This window comes from Ixodes scapularis, unplaced genomic scaffold (assembly GCF_016920785.2).
Source record: "Ixodes scapularis isolate PalLabHiFi unplaced genomic scaffold, ASM1692078v2 PGA_scaffold3__209_contigs__length_174095766, whole genome shotgun sequence".
NCBI classification, from domain to species: domain Eukaryota; kingdom Metazoa; phylum Arthropoda; class Arachnida; order Ixodida; family Ixodidae; genus Ixodes; species Ixodes scapularis.
The window spans coordinates 63,946,024-63,968,153 of record NW_024609868.1 but is presented as its reverse complement, the minus strand read 5'-3'; the positions used below and the strand labels follow the sequence as shown (position 1 = coordinate 63,968,153).

Sequence of the window (22,130 nt, the reverse complement as noted above, 5' to 3'; positions counted from 1 at the left end):
TTATGGTGATTTTATTGCTTTTTGAATGACTGATAGCCCGTAGAAAGGAAGGAAAAGCAACGAAAAATAAAGGAGTTCGAAATTTATTTCTAGCGCGTACCCCTAGTCAACCCCATCGATAGCATCATCACGGCTTGTTGCCATGGGAACGCCGACTGCTGCAAGATGGCGGACAAAGAATGACTTCTCGTGCGTGGTGTGGTGTGTTTTACAGCATTCCTTTATAAATAATCTGAACATTAGACTTTTAAAACTCGGAAATAGAGCTGTAGGTGTCCGTGAAATATGAACCTTTTTTTGAGAACACATCGTTTCTTCTCTTCTGCTTCTGTTCGAAGGTGTTCTGTCTCTACGAAGTAGGTAACCTCGCTCAGCTTCCGCTCTTCGTTCATTGTGTGCTGTTGTACGGTGTGTTTAGGAGACACTAACTGCGTATTATCTTTCTAACATAGGCTCGAGGCAGCACGGAAAGTGGAGGTGATCGATGGGAAGCGTATCGCGAATGAGATCGAAACGGAAATTCGCTCTGCCATCAACAGCGACCTCGTCCACGGGGGCAGGAGACCGCACCTTTGCGCAGTTCTCGTCGGTGACGATGAAGGAAGCGCCGTTTACGTCAAAAACAAGATCAAAGCATCAGAAAGGACAGGTAAGTGTAGAATATTTGTTTAAAGATGGCTTTCTAACATCTTGCGTTCACGTACGATTTTTTTTTTCTTCAATATGTAATAAATTTACGTTGTAACAACGTTTGCGGGTTCGAGAGGAGCGAATATAAAACCACAGTGGTTTGAAACTAAAACAGTGTAAATGAAAAAATCAAACTGGTTGTTGGGGTAAAAAAATAAAAAGATTTGTTGGATAGTTTTAAGCTTTTAACATATGTTTGTGAAAATGTAAGGTCTTTCTTGCTTAATATTTATTACACTGGATGAACAAAGCTTGATATTCGTAATTCCCGTTTCCCACAAATTATTGTTCGCAGCCATCATCTTCATTAGTATCTCGATGTCTAGTCTACCTCTAAGTTTGCCAACTGCTCACTTGTGAGTCATGGGTTGATTCCAGACAGATGGTTTCGACACATGTTCATCACGAAACAGAAGAAACGTGACATTACAAAACAGAAGAAACGATGGGAAGCTTGGTTATTTTTGGTTGGATAGGTTCAGCTTCATGTATGGATGTCAACGCACTCATGTTCGCTTATCCGATGTCTAATGTCCAAATTTCTGGTTCTTCAAATGGCTTGTATCGAGATGAAACATGCTCACTGTTCTTTTATTCTCATCTGATCAGCTCTATACTGTATTGTCTAAACGGATTGGACGAGGTAAGTAAACTATTAGGACCAGTGAGAGGTGGCTATGATCTGAAGCTCTAAAATTTTACCAATTCCGGTGAGTTCCTGTAGTGTGCATTCTGGGCTTTAGGAAGAAATAGTTATTTTTATCCACTTTTAGGATGCAAACACTAGGTAAAGTTAAGCCTTACTTATAAAAAAAACAACAACCTTGTACATATTTTAATGTGTTTGAGTTCAGCTTACCTACAAGCCTATGGTGCCAGTGAAAGAGAGCCAAAGGTGGTGGGCCATGTTGTCTTTCTATTTTGAGTGAGCATGTTACTGCTAGCTAATCTATTCAGGCTTGAGAGTCTTTGTTCTCGGTGAGCAGGTTTGTGTGTCTTATAGTCATCTACATACTCAAACTTCATGTCTAATGGAGCGCAGTCATGGACAATGTCGCGATCGAGCAGTTGTTTGGGACTAAATGTACTGCAGGGAGTCGAGCCAGGGCAGGACCTCATCAGGACGCAGGAATCGAGAAGGACCAGAGAGCAGGAGGGATGTCTCATATAACTCTGTTTGTTTACATATTGACAGGTTCAACTATAGAGCACTTGAGAACACACGCTAGCAGCCGCCCACAGCTCCTTTTATAGCATCGCATTTCCCCGTATCCCTAGCATGGAATCCTCATGGTAAATTCCTCGACCAAAGCGGTGGGGCTGTTGTTCCTTACTTCTAGGCACTCCCCTCTCTTTCACACACCACCAGCTGCGTCATGCACAGCGATGGACCGGGCACCCTTGGTCACTGTTTCGTTGGTCAATCTCGGGCTGTCCACGGCGCCATCGAAGTCTGGATGGAGGAAAAGAAATCTTCTTAAGTGCAGGCACCTTGGCTTCCGTGCGGTAGGGAAGTAATCCCATAAACGCTCCAAGAGGGGCCAGTTGGTAATGACGTCTTGTGTTGACACTGGCGTTGGTCAACTCTATAATCCTTCGTAGAAGGCCACGTCGTCCATTTCTACGAGGGCATGCTGGCGACCCCGTGGCGCCTCTCGCTTTGCCTCCGGGCGCAGCTCACCGGCACCACCTGACGATGACGTTCAAGGTCATGCACCTGTGCTGGTCGGACTGAACGGGCGAAATTTGTCTCTTGGGGTCTTTCACAACAGTATTCGATAACAGTCTACCTTTTATCAGCATTCTGACTATTTTCTCTCAAGAGAAGTAATTATGAAACAAATACTGTGCAAGCTTGCCCCTAGCACACTACTATGTATCAGCAGTAAAGGCCCACAATATTATGAATCCTGCATAAAAATGTGAATTTGTTTTGATTTTTGAAACTAGAAACCAAAAGAAATTCGCGTTTTATTTAGATTACCAAAGGTTCAAGAAAGCTTCAAAGTTTTTGGTGAAATACAATTAAAAGACACCTTCCAAATATTGCCCAAAGTCCCGTAAACCCAGGAATGCTGTGTTCGGTGGTCCTGTCATTCTTTCCGACGTGTCCAGGTTTTATAGGTGTCCACTTTGAGGTGTTTCACCCTCCGTGTTTTTTTGTTTTGTTTTTTAACAGGGATAACAAGCGAAAACATTCACCTGCCATCATCAACAACGCAGACTGATCTTCTGTCTCTGATCAAGAAACTGAACGAGAGCAAGTTCGTGGATGGCATCCTCGTCCAGCTCCCACTGCCTCGGCACATCGAGGAGAGCGTCATCTGCAATTCGGTGCTTCCCAGCAAAGACGTGGATGGATTCCACGCCCTGCAGATGGGGCGCCTCTGCCTCAACATGGACTCTCTGGCCCCATGCACCCCACTCGCTATAGTGGAGATCCTCCGAAGAACAGGTGAATGATGGCAGTAGTAATATTTATTTTTGTTCCGGAGAGCCGTGGCATTACAGAAAGGCAAGGCAAGGCCTGTGGCACCGCATCTAATGACAATGTGATGAGATAGTGTGCAGATGCCAAAGAGGTGCTGACAATGTTCATATGGAGCTTGTGAACAAAGATGAGGGGATGATGCTGTGGGTGATGACAGCCCTGTGTTGTCTAGTGGGCTACTTGCTGGGTCTGTCTTCTTTCCAGCTGGTCCCACGACTCACAAAATGTGGTGGCGGGTGCCATGAGATGTGCTGGCGGAACCCGGGGAAGTGGTGTTTTTAAACAGGGGACACTTCTATGGTGAACTATTTTTGCTGACAAAATGGTTGGACATCCTTTTCGAATTCCCAGCCTTTAAAAATCACTTGTTGCCTTCCATGTTGCTTTGGCCAAACGTGCGCACTTGACGCTCGTGAGGCGCCCAAGTGTTATCGAAGTGAAATACCTCCCTGCCATTCTCATCCTGTGAGTGACTATAGTCACTAAATATTAATGCAATATTGAAGCTTATAGGATACCCCTTCCTAATATAGATCTGGGGTACTATATTTCCCCAAAAATAGTAGTACTAGCTTTCACAAACAAGGCATGTTTTCCTGCAGAACATGCAAAGATCAGTCGCTGCCATTTACAGCCAGTGTCAGGGCACCCCTGCATTTTTTTATTTTATGTTTATTTATCGATACTACTAATCCTCATTGGAGGATTTTTGTAGGGTGGTACAAAAACACAGATGCATAACCATAGTGCAGAAAAAACAGTTATACAGAGGATAAAAAGTATATGAAACAAAACGGAGTGGATCGACATGGTATGTTCACATCATGAGCGCTTCGACATCATCCATGAACTGTTTCAGCGAGCTAGCGTGAACAACGTGTCGGGGCAAACTGTTTCATTCCTGGACTGCTAGCGGAAAAAATGAAAATTTAAAGCAATTATTTTTAGGTTGGAACTCCCTCAATAATTTCCCATGGTTTGAACGGGTTTCTCTTCCATTGTGGAAAATAAGGTATTTAGATTTTTCTATTTTAGTCAAGTTATTGGCTATTTGGTAAATTAATTTTAATCGCGCGTGCCAAACTTATTAGTAATAAACCTTACAGCGAGCCTCTGCACTTTGTCCAATTTTTGTATGTTAGTTTTTGTGAAGGGGAACCAAACAGGGCTGGCATATTCAAGCACAGGTGTGCTTGAATCCACATGTGCACAAGCACAGCACATTTGAACCTAAAAAAGTGGTTTGTACCGAGACACATGCCCAGTAAGCGTTCACATGCTTTGAATCATTGCACAGATCCTGTTTTAGGGCCTCAATGGTAGTGACCCATTTAATTTGTTACTCTTCAATTGATGGCAATAGCTGACTTCCATATGGTCTGGGGAAAGGTAGACATCTGGGCTTAGCTCATCCAAGGCCCATACTCCCTGCAGGTGGCTAGAGTCGTCATCTGACCTCGTTTCACTAAGTCACACAAGGCATTACCGAAGAATTAATTACAGGCGCTGAGTGGATCCAGGGAAAAAGTGACCAGGTCTTTCTCTCATTTTCATTTATGTTTTTTTTTTCTCTCGGCAGGTCCTTGCTTCTTGGGGTCGCTCACCTCTTTTGCCTTATTGAAATGTTTCGCAGCAAATGTGCATTGGAAAGACAGCGAAGAAATGGGAACAACCACTTTGATTTGTCCTCTGTATTGTTTTTATTGACTTCTTCCAGCTGTGTTTAGAGCCTCGAAATCTCTTCCCGTTTACAAGTAGCAACAAGTGGGAGTGTACACGTGCAGCATGTGCTATGCAGCTCTTGCAATGGCAGCATAGCACTGAACTGAGCTATCAAGATGCCACGCAGTTTTTCTAGGACCGCAGCATTTACCAGTATCTACCCAGTCATTGAAGGTCATAGAATGTGCTGAGTGAAGAAATTTAGTAGCCCTTGTTTTTCTGGGTTACCAGTTAATTTGAAGTGAAATCTGATAGGACAACTTAAAATAATGTAAAGCAAACCCGACACTATGGTGGTGCCTCTGATACATCTCCGAATGGTCTGTTTACTGCAATTTCATTTTTGGCTCCTTGATTTTCACCTGAGGGCGTCATATTCGTGTCATGCTGTTGCCTGCCATAGTCGTTGTGGTGGCACAGCAGGAAAGGCTAGACGGTAGATGCTTGGTTTGCTATAGGTCACTCCCTAGTTTGATTTTTCACAGGAACTTCAACAGCCTTACAATGTAAGTCTGTGACAACAGTGGCGCATACTTTCATTCATTGTTTTTGCCGGCCTTTCTATGACCAACCGACCCGATCGTGACATCTAACAGCACGACATGCTGGCTCATATTGTGTGTGACATAATTAGTTGTCACTTTGGGGCCACTTTAAACGAATGGGTGGTATAGGATGCTAAACACAACAGAGCAAGACACATTGCAGGCCACACATGGCATATGTAACGCGCCAGTTCGAAATGCGTTCCAGATGCCACACTAACACAAAGGGGGAGGTAGATTGCCGTAGTGGGATGACTTGTCTTTCATTGGGGAATAACTGGGTGTTTTAATTGTGACATCTGACACATGCTTTTTCTTATTCATCAGGTGTGAACACGACAGGGAAGCACATCGTCGTCTGCGGACGATCTACCATTGTGGGGCTGCCTATCTCAATCATGCTGGGCTCTGCGAGGTCATACGGTATGGCAAACATTTTACTCTGGTTTAGGGCTTTAGTCATCTGGAGCTGAAGTGTTGGCTATTTAATGTGTAATTCTTGCTATATGATAGGGCACTGCGAAATATATTTTTTGTTCTCACTGAGAATAAGTAGCATTAGCTAGCGTTCTTGAGCAGATTGCTCTGCACTGGTGCTGCTGAATGGTACAAGTAGTGCAACTCTCTGCACCAGTGCTGAAAGTTGCACTGGTGCAGGGTGCTCCCCATGGCACCCAAGTGCACCTGTGCTTGGTGGTTTACCCCTGCTATGTACTTTCAAATGGCCTACTCTTGCATATTGAATGAGATGAAGCAATGTTTTTTTGCACAAGCACATAGCTGTGAAAGTAAATTGAACTGGTCTAAGGAGCAAAGAAACCATGGTTGCGTTCTGACACTTCTAATTGTTTTGGTGTCCCTACCAGTAATGGCCGCCTCAGTGACCGAGGCAAAAAGGGTATGTTGTCTTAGGCAAAAAAGCCTGCGTCGTCTGTGGGGTGTTCTATAGCCCTCTTTAATTTTTGTGATGGATTCCCAGTTGGCAGGTTCCAATTCCGGCCAAGGTGCCCGTAATCTGTCTCATTACAGAGAAGGTATTGTGTAACTGAAATTTTGGTTGCTCATCAAAATATCCTCAGGTGGTTGAAATGCCCTTTGTTTGTTTGGCCTGTTAAACATCCAAATTTTTTACCATTCTGGACTGAAACAGTGGTCTATTCGTTTATGGTTGAGGGTAAAGGCCCGTTCACACTCTTGCGACTGCTTGCGACCTCTTAAACCTGGGTTCCTTAAAACTTCTTAAACCAGAGAACACACTGGCGCCATCTATTGGGAAGCAGTGTAAACTCGGCGGTCCGGCATATTTTTTTTTATTTCTCGCGCAATATCCTTTCTTTTTTGGCTCGAAAAACTTTTGTCAATGTTATAAACGAGCCTTTCTATGGGTATTACGCACATTTGACCTCGGAAATCCCGCAAAACCTTCGCTTTTGGGAAATGCAGTTCTAGGGTCACCGCATAGATGGCGCCACAATGTCAGTGTGTTCCCTCATACTAGAAACATTTAAGAAGTTGTAAGAGATCTCGTCTCTCTCAGTCGTACTCGGTCGCAAAAGTGTGAATGGGCCTTAAGCCGAAACGTAATTTCCCAACCTTGGTTTTCTGCTGTTGGATCTTTTAGTGGGTTAGCATTAGTGCCCTGGTATGTGCGCTGACCATGGACATAGTTGAAGCACAAATTCATAGAGTTCACAACGTTGCCATAGGATTGCGCCACCGCCCTACCAATCGAAGATCGCCAGCAGAGCGTGGGATGGCGGTTGTAGTGGTATGACAGGTGTAGTGGGATGGCAGGTGTATCACTGGTGTGCGTGTCAACCTCCCCCCCTCTCCCATTACGTCACGTGGCCGGCATGTGAGTGCACGCTCTGGATGCCCTGGAAGTTTTTGTAAACAGCTTTGGAGACCTGTGGATGCACATGGGCTGCAGTTCTGCACACGGGCTGCGGTTTCCATTGTTTGGCCTTCCATGCCGTTCGTGACACACAGTTGTCTCACCATGTCTCTGGGACATAAGTGCATGGTGTCATCGCCTCTGTATGCACAACATGTATACACTACAACGAAATGGCTCTGTCATTTTCCATGCATCGCACGCATTCTTTCATGCGCGCGCGAACTGACCTGATCTGCCTGCACCAGCAAGAAGAGGGGTTACGGGAATGTTCACCTCGTGAAAAAGTGCTGAGAGGCTGCATTCACTATGCTTTGATTTATATAACTGCCACAAAATGCTGGCGCATTTCTTCGAGAATCAGCGTAATAGCAGCAGGGATTTCGGACCATTTTTTAATTGTAAAATTGTTTTTGTTTGAGGGGAAGAGTGTTCACAGTTGGGAACTGAAGATATTTCCAGTTAAATAATTGTTCATCAAACAAATATGCATATCTGACTGTTGACAACAAATGATTCTTGAATCCTTGTACCTGATCTTGAAGAAAAATATCATGAGCCATTTCACTCTGTGAAGGTGGATGATTAGCGAAGCTGTTTAGCACACAACACAGACCCACCACGAGCAGCCAGAGGAAACTAGACGCGCGACGGGACCGCCACCCTGGGAGAGTGGAAGGAAAGGAAACTAGACATGCAAGCGCTTGGAACGACGACAAGGAGAGGGCAATGCAGTGCAGGCGTAGACGTGGCCGACGCAGGTCGCACAGCCGCTAATCTTTGAGAAACCTTTAGGATCTACCTGCGACTCTACTAATCTTCAAAATAGTGCCTATTTATAACTAACCCACTGAGTAGACGTATGCGGAGGGCAAGTACATCTGCTTGTTGCGCCGGGGGTAGCGGTGACGTCAGAACGCCGAGCCCTGATTGGCTGATCGCGAACCCCTATCTGAGCGTCGTCTGCATCTGTCTTACCTTTCCTGCGACTTTTGGAAATGCAAAGGCCAGATTCACGAAACGATCTTGCGCCAAAAATGTGCGTAAGACAAAACTTAAGAACAAATTCATATTCACGAAACGAAATTTTCGTAAGTTTTGCGCAGGTTACGACGAAATCCTACGGACAGCTCCGAAGCTGTCTTACACACTTCTTACGATCAAATTAACATGGCCGACAGCGTCGCGGTCGCGACGACCCAGGGATGTTTATTTTTCTATGTGCGCTTCTGACGCGTCCCGATTTCAAGCAGCAAGAAAAAAGTAAAAAGTACTTCAAACAGACCACGACGAGCAAGAACACTGGTTCCACAAACATCCGGGAAAAGCTCCATTGGCCACGATTCCACCGAACGCAATTAAACGAGCTGGGCAGTTAGGCCTAGCAGGCACTCCGCGACTCGGCGACCGTCTGCCCACGACCGGCTGGCATGCTGAATGGAATATGTCCGCGCGACCCTTGTGAACCCTTCCCGTATTATACTTTGATCACTGACCTCAATTTTAGATTAAGAGGTCAATTTCTTCGTCTTGTTATCTCCTTGTTTCCCGAGGTAATGGTGACTCTCGCCGGTGAAAAAGCGGTGAATCTCCAACAGACGCAGGAAAGGTAAAGCAGCCATCGCTTTGACTAGCAGACATAAAGCAGACGACATTAACTGCGCCAACCCGCCGACGCCGTTAAAGAGTGGGGGGTCTCGTCGCACACGAATGGAGAAAACAAGTATTTGGGAGGGAACTTGCACACACTAACATGCTCACTCTCGGTTCTAAGCAAACAAACCTCGGCGCCCCGGGACACCTCGCCAGTGAGTCCTTTGACTTCGCTCTTTGATGCGCGTCTGCTAGTTGTTAGACAAAAACAACGTACCGCTCGAGTTATTTCGTCCGCCCTCTCTTAAAGGCGAAGTCGAGTTCGCCCCGAAAGTCGCAGGAAAGGTAGGACAGACGCAGACTATGTTGTGAGCAGACGACGTTGCAAAGGAGCAGACGACGTTACAAAGGAGCAGACGACACTGAGATAGGGGGTCGCGATCAGCCAATCAGGGCTCGGCGTTCTGACATCACTACTACTTCCTTTCTCATGCGCAGAAGACGAAAATAAGCCCACTTGCGAGACGTATTGCTAAATTACCCAAGCATCAAGGAGAATGCAGGGAATGGTGTTCCATGTGCTGCACGTGCTAGTGTCTGCAGCAGTAAGTGTTCTAAAGCAAAAGCCTAAAACATATGGCATGTTGCACGTGCGTTCGTCAATGCTTTATTTTGGTTATTTACTTTTAATCTTTTATACGGGGAAGGCATGCACGTTTGGCGGTGCGTGTGTAAAGTTTTCAGTCACTGCACACTAAAAATCCACGGAACCCTAGCCATAAACAGCTTCGCTGTAATATTGTTTCATGTTATTTTCACTGCATATGATTAGCACCTCAAGCTCTGATGTACTACTAAATGTTTGGCTTCTGAAGGGTATAGGAAAATCGGGAATCTCCAATCAGTGCCCGTTTTAATATCTGTGCTCGGGAAGTTCTCCAGAAAATGAATAATTTGTTTGGCACGAGGAGTGCTCTCTGACTTGCGTTGTGTGAATGCATACACTGTTCAGTTTCGTGGAGACAAGAGTAAACGTATATTGGGAGGCTATGCAGGTTTACATAAAGTACAACAATACATGGGTCTACAAAGCAATGACAGTTTTTATATGAAAAAGTTCACTTTATATGTGAGCTCTATCGACTAGAATTAAAAGTCATTTGATTTTGTATTTTCCTAAAATGTATTGGAGAAGAAGACGGTATGTCATATGCGAACAGGACACCCTCACATGACGCTACAAACAAATGTGTGAATGCTCAAACTAAGGGAGCAAAAAAAAAAAAGATGTATATGATCAGTTGCCTATCTTTTCCTTTTAATGTAATCACCTGACTGTATGTGGAGCACAAGTTCATCTGCTTCTTGGGCAGGGGTTGCAGTGACGTCAGAATGCCGAGCTCTGATTGGCTTTCATTGGAAAAATAGTGGGCAGACCTCAATACTTGATGCCTTTAGGTCTACTCACTATTTCTCTAATCAGAACCAACCAGAGATGGGTGTTGCGAAGTCACCGCAACCCCTGAGCAAGAAGCAGACGAACTTGCCCTCTGCAAAGATTTTTTGAGAAGCAGGCACTAAGATACCTAACTGCAAATGTAATGAAAACGTTACATTGACACAATGGACGTGAAATTCTCGTTCTCAGATTGTGGGTGGATGGATATATAATAACTGCTGTACCTTTTGTAATGGGCGGTAGCTTGCACTGCTTAGCCTAAAAACGATAACTAAAACCTGGTTTCCTCTTGCCCTTATCAAGCCAATTCGTTTCTGTAACTATCACCAGGTCATGAAAATGATCGCCAAGCAGACCTTTGGGGGATCGGTCAAAAAAGCTACAAAAATCACCCCCAGCGAAAAAGCCGCCAATTTTCCTCTGGTTAAACCTGCTCAGCGTCACCTAACACCCGACCCACTCAAAAACAGTTTTGTGTGCATGCAGGTGTCCAGAAGAAGACGAGTTTGCATCCTTTGGGAGCCATCTTTATTATGCGACTTATAAAAAGCTTTCTCGCGACGCGGCAGCTCTCTGCGCCTCTTATTAGGGGCGCTGATAGTAGAAACCGGAAACTGAAACACGACGCTTTCCCTCTCAATAATTAATCGGGACCGAAACGGTTGGGTGGTTTGCGGGTCCTCGGTGGGTAGCGTGGTAGTGACGGCTGCATGGAGGTTACTTGTCGTTTTATCTGTGCTGCTGTCACTTCTGTCATTGCGGCTGATGTTGCTGTTGGCACTGCGAGAGCTGGCTTGTCCTTGACAGGTGGCAACAATACTGGTGACAGTTTGTCGTCCAACTCGAACGCAGCTTTGCTTGTGGAGGGTGGCACTGGCAATAAGTGGTTGCGGTGCCTCCTCCAGGTATGCACTCCATGCAACGTGGTAATTTGTACCGTATAAGACACGGGCCCAGTTCTTTTCAACACCATTGCATTCAACCACTTGGCTCCCTGTCTGAAGCTTCGCACCAGGACACAGTCATTCTCTGAAAGAGCACGTCCACACCTCCCCGATGAAACGATTGTTGGAACTGTCGTCCAGAAACTAATGCTTCAAGTGATGGTTTCCTAGCATCCAGGTGCATCCAAAGGGCTCTCCGCATCAACAAGAAGGCTGGAGCCTCCTGTGTAGTTGCATGAGGGGTGTTGCGATACGCCAGCAAAAACCTGTTCAGACTCTCGGCAACAGACTTGGATGCCGGAGCCTTCCTAAGGGGATTCTTTAGAGACTCTACAAAACATTCTGCAAGTCCGTTGCTGCTTGGATGGTGTGGCGCGGTCAGAACTTGGCACACGCCGTGCAGCTTGAGAAAAGAATGGAACTCTTCAAAAGTAAATTGTGGTCCGTTGTCACTGACAATAGTTTCTGGAAGTCCATGTCGACTGAAAAGTTTGTGTAGTTGGGCAGCTGTGCTTGCAGCGGTCGTAGACTTCATCAGGCAAACTTCAGGCCACTTGGAATGGGCATCGACGGCTACAAGGAACATCCAGTTGCGAAAAGAACCCGCGAAGTCCAAGCGTACTCGTTGCCGAGATCTCGACGGCCGCGCCCAGGGGTGCAAGGAAGCTTTTGCAGGTGCTGCACGTCGCTGCTGGCACACCCGGCAGGGCTTTACTTGAGTCTCGAGGTCTTTGTCTACTGATGGCCACCAGAGATAGCTGTGGGCCAGCTCTTTCCTACGAATGATGCCCGGATGACCCTCGCATAGCTCCTCCATGACCAGATAACGTTGCTTGGGCAGCACCACAACACGGATGCCATACATCAGGCATCCCTTACGAACCATTAGTTCATGTTGCTGTGGAAGAATGGCTTGAGATCAGTGTCGTCGATATAGGGCGGCCAACATGTTGCTGTGGAAGAATGGCTTGAGATTAGTGTCGTCGATATAGGGCGGCCAACCTTTCCGTGTGAAGTTTAGTACCAGCCGGAGAGTTGAATCACAGGTGGTGTGCCTTGCAATCTCTTGACTTGTCACTGGCATGAAGACTAACCTCAATGTGTAGAAAACTTCCTCATCTGTTTGTTCCTCTGCCATAGAAATGACCGGAAGCCTTGAAAACAATCTGCGTCCATGTTGTTCGCAGACATCTTGTAAAGCAGGTTGTACCTGTAAGCAAAAATTGCGGTGGCTTAGCTCGGCTATGCCAGGATATACGTAGCGTGAGCTTATGCGCACAAAATGAGAGGCGCTATCAAGTGGCTTCGGTGCAGCGTCAGACTTGGCTACTGCGCAGCGGAGGCACACAGCTGGGCACACGGCGGCGCCAGTGCATCTGCCGCGGCTATGATATTACTCCTCTGGAACGCACAGACCAGCGAGGCGGGCGCGACGGCGGTGGAGTGTGCAGCGGCGGCTTCGCGTGGCTCTCATAATGAGCTGTGCTCAATATGTGAGCCGTGCTCATTATGCAGAGCTCTGCCGCCGCCGCCACGTGCTTCGCTCATTATGAGGGCCACGCGAAACTGCTCGACCTCGGCCAGTGTAGCTAACGCTACAAAAGTGTGACTGCCTAAAGCTGTAGCCTGGCGGCAGCAATGGCAGGGATGCCAGTTTTCGGAACAAAAATGCGCTGCAGGGGCAGGTGGTCGGTGACAAAAGTGAAGCTGCGGCCGTAGACGTAGAAGTCAAACTTTTTCACACCTAACACCAGAGCCAGGGCTTCTTTCTCAATTCAGGTGTACTTTTCTTCTGCCTGAGTAAGGGTACGAGACGCGTTGGCAATTGGTCTCACCGTTCCGTCGGACATCACATGTGACAGAACAGCGCCAAGGCCGTAAGCCGACGCGTCACACGCCAGCTGCAGCAGTGTGTTAAGGTTGTAGTGGACCAAGACTGAGGAAATCGACAGGGCCGACTTGATCTTGTCAAAAGCTTCCCGGCACGCAGAGTCCCACGACCAGTTGACATTCTGTCAAAGCAGCCTGTAGAAAGGATGTGCCAGTGTTGCAAGATGCGGTGCAAACTTGCCATAGTAGTTAATCAGTGCCAGCAAGGAACATAACTGTAAGACGTTAGTCGGAGCTGGAGCTTTGAGCAAGGCTTCAATCTTCTCGGTTGTCGGCTGCACACCATCTGCGCTGATGATGTGTCCGAGGTGCTGGAGGCGGTCGCAACGAAACACACATTTGCTGTGTTTGACCCGTACACTGGATTCTGACAACCTTCGGGTTTGAATCCCATCCTTGTCGCCAGTTGTGTGCGTGTGGGTGTCCAGAAGAAGATTAGTTTGCATCCTTCGGGAGTGATCTTTATTATGCGACTGACGAAAAGCTTCTCCAGGGCATGGCAGCTCGTTGCGCCTTTTATCAGTGGCGCTGATAGTAGAAACCGGAAGTGGAAACACGACAGACAGGGTTGAGACTTTGGGCCGGAGCCACGCAAAAGGGAGTCCCAATTTTCCTCTGTCCTACCTGCCCCCCAGCTGCGCTAGTTAGTTGTACTTCATTCATTTTTCCCTAGATAATTTCCACCAGCACTCCAATCTCCTCTTTGTTGCCTCTGCTCTTTTATAATCCACCTTTCCATCTTCTCCAGCGAAACCAAGGGCCACCGGTACGTCTGTTGCCCCTTCGTAAAGGGCAGGAATAAGCTCCTTACATTTTAGAATCACATGCTCAATTGTTTCCGTCTCCTACCTATATATTGCACACATTGTATCTGTTCTTTCAAATTTGGACTTTTACGTTTTTGTTCTTAAGACTCCCATCCACCCCTCCAAAAGCAGAACGCTCCCTCTTGAATTGTCGAATATACCTTCCCCTTTAAGGGAATGGTGTTGCCAGCAACTTATGGGAGCGTCTCCAGCTCAACCTGGGGATGTGTTCGGGAGGTGGCAGCTGCCTTCGCTGCCCTTCCTTTCAGATCCATCACTGCTGGGAGTTTCAGAGACACTTGGGCTGACAGAAACAGATTCACAGTGTGCGGGACTGTGTATGGTCGCTGACAGGGTGAGAATGGTCAGGCATCACTTTCGGATGCTTCCTGCACACGCTCGTTGCCTTTCGCCGCGCTTTGGCTGCGCGTGTGCATGCTCAAGGCCGACGAGACACCCAGGTGTCATCGAAGGTAGGAAAGGAGCCTTTTGCCGGGGGAGGGACAACTGAAAGACCTCCCTGTGGTTCTCACCTTGTCAGTGGCCATCAACTTTTTCGATTTTCCGGAAGACTTTTAAAAGGCGTGGCACTTAACGGTGATGGAAGCCCTGTGGCATTTACGCCAAACTGCAACACGATTGCAAGTCTGCCACATGTTGCACCAAAATGCCATTTTTGCAAAGAATCGCGTTGCACTTGCACCAAGATGAGTTTGAGTGATGAAAAAAGAAAAGGGGAAAGATGGCCTTTATAAAGGAGTGTGGGGCACGATTGTACCCTACAATGGAAATGTTTCGCGCTTCGTCTAAAGGTGGACAGACTAGTAAAGTTAAGCCAGTAGTATGGGTGCGGGTGTTGAGTACGGTATGTTTGTGGAAAAGACATGTCGTGCACCTCGTGTCAAGCTTGAGTGCTTTGCACTGGAGCTAGTGGGTCAAGCTTCATCTCTTTGTGCACACCAGCGTGCTAGGAGCAAAGACCGATGCGGTAGAGCATTTGCATTGTCTTAATGGTCTCGCAAATTAAGCGCACATGCAGTGTAGCAGTAGGTTGACCAACAGCTAAAAATAATTGTAATAATAAATGTGATAATCAACTTTGTTCTCATGAACTCTGACCCAACTTTGCTCTAATGCTCCTAATGCTGCAAAGTAGTGTGGGAGTGTGGTCTCAAGGAACATACATATGTAAGTTTCCACACTTTTTGTGGGTGGTGGTCCTTGCAGTCATCATAGAAACTAGGTGAACACATTTTCATCAATCAACGTTTTAGGAATGTTTTTGCTAAAATGTGGGACGTAGGAGGCAGGTGCATTATCTGAACTTAAACGTTGCACTTGATTCACATGAAAATATTTTTATTTGTCCGGGGGTGGATATTTCAGCCATTTTTTATCAATACCTTAGCCTTCTCTTAAAAAAAGTATTTTAGTAAAAAAATATATATATAGGGTGGCTCAAGTCACCAGGCTCGGTCTAAAACGGACTGTAAAAATCGACGCCTGCACGTAGCAATCTAAACTTTTCGTCAAAGGTGTATTTCACAGGTCTGTTTTTTCTTGTAAAATTACAAAGCGTAGTTCTCTTTCTCTAAGAAATAAGGCCAAGAAACTTGCCTGGGGCAACGGCAGGCGGCGGCGCAGACGACCAAGTCGAGGTGCGGGGTGTGTTTGACGCTCTTATTGATAGATGGCGCTACCTCCTTGTTTCAGTCAGAGCTGTGGTTTCGGTTTGCTTTTAAAGAAATATCGAAAGTGCCCGTGTCGACCGTGGTTTATTGACACGAACATAATCTTTTTTTTTGTAATCTACCTTTGGCTTGAAAATAAATGCAGACAGAGATAGCAAAACTTCAAGTAACAAAAATAAAAGAAAACGCGGTTGCATAACAACAACGCTGCCGGCGCTCTTGCTGCCGGCGGATTTCGTCTGCGTGTCGTCTGCTTTTTTATGTGGTCAGTTGCATCCTCGGACGCCGCTTCCGAGACCTTTTTTTGTCGCGGTTGGTCTCACAATCATCTGGTGGGCTAGTTGGTTGATCATTATGTGGAATTAACACTGCAAAACGACAAGGAAGGATAGACAAGGGAGACAGGATTCTCTTTTTCATTAAACGTCAGTTGTTAGTTCAGCGCTCTTTCCTGTCTCCCTTGTCTATCCTTTTTTGTCGTTTTGCTCTATTAATTCCAGATAATGACCCTTCAGTCATCATCAAAGGTGGGCTTTCCATGAGCTTTACTATTTCATTTTCAAGTAATGTGTTAACATGTGCCCTAAGATACCACTATTAATTTTTCTCGAACTTAGGAATTCTGCAAATTATACGTTAATCCCACCCAGTCTAAAGCACCAGCGTCAGCCAAAAATATTCACCCCGTTGCGGCGGCCACGAGATCGCCATTGGCAAAGATGGGGATATCATGTAAAAATAAATGTGCTTTTTCTGATTCTGTTCACCTTGCCTCTAAAGCTCTTTTCTTTATTGACCGGCATTTTGGTTTTTACCAATTTGACCGGACAAGTGCCCATGTCTACATTAACCCAGTTTTCAGTGAAAGTGGGGTGGGCGCTTCCCCGGTGTTTTGAGGTATGTTTGCGCTTGCTTCAAAAGCATCAGGTACTGCTCCCAACCCACATTTTGCCTGCTACAAGACCTGCTAGAAAATGCCAAATGCCATTTTCAACACTGAATTAATGAAATGATGCCATTAAGTGGTTATATGCATATCAATTAAGTGTTGTCTTCAAATTTCTGAGCCACAGAGCTATTTGAAATAGCTAACGGGTTTTCATGAAGTTAGTTTCATATACCGTAAATGCTTTAATCTTCAACATCTACTTTAAGTCCACTAAAAAGAAAGCTTTAGAAAATTGAACACCAATTTTTTCTGCCACAGTTTAGATATGGTTTTCTTTTCATTTAAATAAACCTGAAGGATATTGGATCACAATTAATTGCTTATATGCCATCTTAAAGGGAAGCTACGGAGCTTCTTGGAGAAAATGAGCTAGAAGTGAATTCTAGCGTATTTTTACCCCGTGAACCTGAATACCCAAACCATTTGCTGCGTAAGTATTGTTAAACGCGAGAAAAACGCAAAAGACAGTTGCTGTCCGTGTTGTCATTGACGGCTCTTTTGGCTGCCCAAGGCTAGGGGGGCAGGGCTTCAGCCCTATTTTGAAATTGCTCTTGTGGCTCTCCGGCGCGTCGCATTGAAATATAATTTTGATATCTGTTATTCTAAAGGCCAAATGAACGCAATTCATGCGTTTTTTCTCAAATGTAGAAGTGCCCCATCTTCCCTTTAAACTCATTTTGTTTGATGTCGCACTATATCATTGCTGACCCATGTCAAGAGATCTAGCACAACCCCCAGAAACCGTTCAAAGCTGAGCATTAGGCATCACTTATCCCACTCATTTCTTGTTGCTCCGAGAGTTACTGTGTTGTTACTGTAGACATTTGTTCTTGTTTTCGAAAACAAGAATAACAAAGCTTTTTAGAAAATGTATCTGATGAACTAATGTCCTTATATAGTCTATCTCTTTTTCCCATAAACAATTTGCTAAGAAAAAAGACTAGTGTCCTCATTTTTTTTTGTGCAACCTGAAAAAGCAGGCAGCATTTTAAGAACATATATATATAAAAAAAAGTTATTACAGCAGATGCCTCAATTACAGCCAGATAGCTTTCATGCTATTCTGTCTTGGTGTTACAGGAAATGCAACCGTTTCATGCTGCCACAGCCACACATCTCCATCTGACTTGAGAGCACTCGTTGGTATGGCGGACATCGTCGTCACGGCAACCGGTGTTCCCGGGCTAATCACGGCCGATATGGTGAAGCATGGAGTCTGTGTCATCGATGTCGGAATCACGCGGGTTCACGACAGTGTTACCGGCAAGACAAAGCTCGTTGGAGATGTCGACTTTGAAGGTAAAGACATACTAACCACCTGTGCTTGAGTCTAGAGACACTGTTCGCACACATATGGGAAGCATTTTTTATTTTACCGGGTACCCAGTCACAGCTAAGGCTATAAACCGTGGGTGAACTGACTGGTTTTAAGAGGTCATGTGACCCTGCACTTCAGTGTTGTCGTTGCACTCCAACACAGAGTGCGGGGCCACGACAGCACTTCGGCATGCAGTCAAGTAATTGCTACTACGTGGTCCATGTTGAAGACATCAGTTGGAGTCGTACTTACTAGCAAAAGTGCACCTCTACAACGGAGAACCAACTTGTCACTCTCAAAGGTAGACTGACCTCTTGCTGGATAAACATTTGCAACGGGCCAATGGTGTTTATTAGTAGACATTCATGTCAGGCTTAAAGAGTCAATTGCTGCATTTGCCTTTTTCTGCACGCGCACTCAGACTTCTTCTTTCAACCGTTGCGCTTCGCCCTTCTTGGTCTGCATGCCCTGCCACACCATTCCTTCGTCCAGGAATGTTATTGTCTTAAAACTGGATCTATCACCCGCTAAATGTATGATCAGAGTAGTGCGCAGGTCGCCTCAAAGTCTCGTGGTCGGCGTTTGTATCTTTTTACCGCTTGATGCGTCCGAAGTCAGGCGGTTCTCTTGGTGTAACGTCGTCCTGAGAACACAAGGACAGTGGCTGCAAGTTGTGCTTTGTCTGGTAGTTTTCTGGCATTCTCCGGTGTCTCTGGCAGCCGTTGTCATGTTCTTCATCTGTGTTGTCGAGATCGACTTCCTCGCTCAAATTGCTTACTGACGGCGGGCCCTCAAACCTGTCGATCAGTGGCAGATTCTCAGCTGCTTCGACCGGCAGTGAGTTCTGCGCCGCTTCGACGGGTGGCAGATTTAGAACTGCATCGGCATACTCGTTGTTGACATACCGTACCTACTCGTTGGCATACCTACTTATTGCCGAAGAAACTAATTGTCAACATACTCCTCAATAAGCAAACTAGCCCTCTGTGTCGATTATATCTGGGTAGTCTGGGAATGCTGGAGGAAGAGTAGCCAGGGCGATATTCACAATGTATTGAACCATAGACAGCATGGTCAGCTTCTTCACATCGGCTAGTCTCTTTAGACGGTTGTGGTGCTCAACATTTAATTTTCTTTTTCACGTTTCTTGTTGGATGCGTTAGACGTGATTTGACGAAACCTTGAGGAAATCATAGAGACCCAACCACAGCAAGTGCAACTTTGATTAGAGTCTTCGTGGTACTGCAGGGCAATGCAGAAAAACTGTCACCAGGTTTATAGCTCCCTTCATTAGCAGTGATGTCCCAGTTGTGTTTCTTGCATCTTGTCATTTTCTCTTTCATAGCCTTGAGCTTGTTGCAAGATTGTGATTAGATGTGATGCAACGCCATTACAACTAGATGATGATATGTTAGCGTGGCTGTGCACATCCAACCGCATATCAGCTGAGTTCATCTTGTCTCTTCCAATAAAGACGTAATCAGGACTTTAGCCAGTTGAGTAACGCGCGCTTGAGCAACAAGGCATCATGACAAGAGGTAGTTTTGTGTTTCAGCCAGTCTGTGCCTCATACACATACACACTCAAGCTGTTCATAAGCATGCGATTGAAGCACTCCACTAATCCATCCAACTGCGGGCGGCAAGGGGAGGTCCTCTCCTTGCGGGTGGGAGTGTAGTGCCAATGGTACCCCCTAGTGACTGAAAAAGTTTTAACTTGAAACATTCTTTGGCTAAGCGTTCGGCATTTTGTGAAGCCCAAAAGTGAAGCCAGGATAAAGCCGTGGCCGCGAGGCTCGACACTGATTGGCTGCAAGTTGGGGGAAGAGGCCATCGCAGTAAAACAGCGTTTGCACCCGGCGGGAATCGAACCCAGACCATTTAGATTATTAACGAGTGTCTTTCCAGCATGTCACAACACATTGTCGTTTGTTGAGGGTGCTATTGACGTGAAACATTCTTCGGCGAGGTGTTTGGCATTTCGTGAAGCCCAGGCTCGACACCGATTGATTGACGGGTGGGAGAGGAGGTGGGAAGTGCTCGACACCGATTGGTTAACGGGGAGGTTATGGGACCAGAAGGGTAGGCGAGGGAAAGCGCGACCACCTGTGCGCACTGAGTTGGAGGAGCTCGAGAGTATGGAAGGCTCTGGAAGGTTGCCAGCTTTATCAACCCGATTAGCTGTAGTATCGCTTCATTCTAGGAACAACTATCAAGTGTACACATTGTATGCATTAAACTATCCGATGAAGAGCGCCTCGAAACGTAGGCGTCTGGAAACTCAGAGTATCGCTAAACGTTTGTTGCCATAAATTTGCCATAAATTTTTCGACAGAGGAGTTACCTACCTCCTTGCTTTCCTGAGTCTTCACAGGAAATGCTTCAATAATCCGAGTGGAGTAAAAAGTCGCCTCTAATACATATTTATGTCCCCTTTCCATCATCGGCAATTGGCCAGTGAAGTTTTCATCCACACGCTCAAAAAGAAAAGTGGCCACCTCCTGAACTGGTGGTGCTCGTTGCCTCGGGTTTGGTGCCTTACAAGCGTTGATCTTGACAGATATTGAGCACCAGCCAGCTATACTTTGTGGCATTTGAATCCAGAAATACCTTCCTGTGACCTTCAGCATTCTCGTGTGCCCAGGATGTATGCCCCCTGGTGACCAGTCACCGTGGCCATGCTAATGAGGAATCATGAATGGAATCCAGGGCAAGCGGTATCCACTAATAGGGGATTACGGGAACTGGTGTTGAGTCTGCTGTTTTTGTCCTTATAAGGCAACTGTCGATGAGTCTTAACTTCTGCCAATTACGAAAGAGTGCTATTGCAATGCATCGACCAATCCTTTTGTCGTCGCATTTTGCCCTTTTGGTTCATGCGCCCTGTTGCACATTCACAACATTCAATTTGCATCAGTTTGCAAAATATTGAGGCATGCAGTTATCAAACAAGCAGAAAACACTGATGGAATCCTTTGAGGGCAGTCTCTGTGGGAATGCTCTTACCCTAGAGCTTCCATCACTTGCTATAAACACTGTTCACTTCATACTTTAAAGGTGAAGAATCCGTTGATGTATAGTATCTAGGCATCAAGAAAATGTGGTCAGTGATTTACCAGGTGCCAAGTTTTACAATGAGTGATTTTGATGAAGTCTGTTTCCCTAGGGGTGTCGAGGAAGGCCAGTTTCATCACACCCGTTCCCGGTGGAGTTGGACCAGTCACCGTTGCCATGCTAATGAGGAACACCTACCTTGCTTACACTAGAGAAATAAATTATTGACTTTATTCTTGCTCATCATTCTTTATCAGCCACGATTTTATGGTATGTACCATAAAACTGCAACATGCTGTTATGTCCAGTTGGTGCAAATACTTTTAATCTTTGTCCAAACAGCTGGCTAACAAACTATTTAATTAATAAATTTGGGTCAGATCGAAATGACTTAGAAGTCTAACATACACTGTGCCTTGTCACTGTAGTAGAAGCAACTACTGAAAGAGGAAAAGATGTGTAAAGAGGGGCAAAAACAAAACGTGGGAGAAAAAGAGAAGAAAGGTCCATAGCATGCATCACATGTCAACTATTAAGCCTGTAGTTTCTGCTAGCTTACCTGCCTATGTCACTGCTACTCAATAACTTTTTACAGAACTTTTTAGAGACAGCCCAGTAAACCTGTGTCACGTAGGAATGCTAGAAGTAGGGCGAATGATTGGGTTGCATCACCAACAGAACTCGGAGGAAAAGAATATATCCTCCTTAAAAGCGTAAGCAACAGCTGCGAGCCGTAAGCTATCAAAAGAGGGATTTTCTTTATCTGTTAGTGTTGGGCAGCTTGAAAGCAAGTGATCAAGCCCTCAGGAACATTGCAGGCTGGACAGGTTAAGTCTAGTCGATGCTGGGCTAGTGCAGCAGGGGACATCCAGTGTAAGGCCAATGTAGCAGGTAAGCGCCGACCTGCAACATCCTTCAAGAGATACATGTGTGTGGTTTCTCGTCGGAGGTTCGTGGGTATAGGTGTTGTTGCCTTATTTTAGAGCGCAGCTCTTAGGGGCCCGTTCCCGGCTTGAACGGCGTCGGCGTAACCAAGGTCATCCCAAGGTCATGTGGCCCCCCAAGGTCACGTGACCCCCAAGGTC

The 22,130-nt window shown here is 45.9% G+C and overlaps 1 protein-coding gene across 1 annotated transcript; it reads left to right on the top strand.

Annotated features, from left to right (window-relative positions):
* Window positions 1–153: 153 nt before the first annotated feature.
* LOC8040553 (bifunctional protein FolD) lies at window positions 154–21,278 on the top strand. The gene is made up of 6 exons (XM_029970442.3): window positions 154–356; window positions 453–649; window positions 2,870–3,145; window positions 5,776–5,871; window positions 17,755–17,973; window positions 21,158–21,278. Exons 1-6 carry the CDS (start codon window positions 286–288, stop codon window positions 21,271–21,273), a joined length of 975 nt encoding a protein of 324 aa, XP_029826302.3. The 5' UTR covers window positions 154–285; the 3' UTR covers window positions 21,274–21,278.
* Window positions 21,279–22,130: the final 852 nt, after the last annotated feature.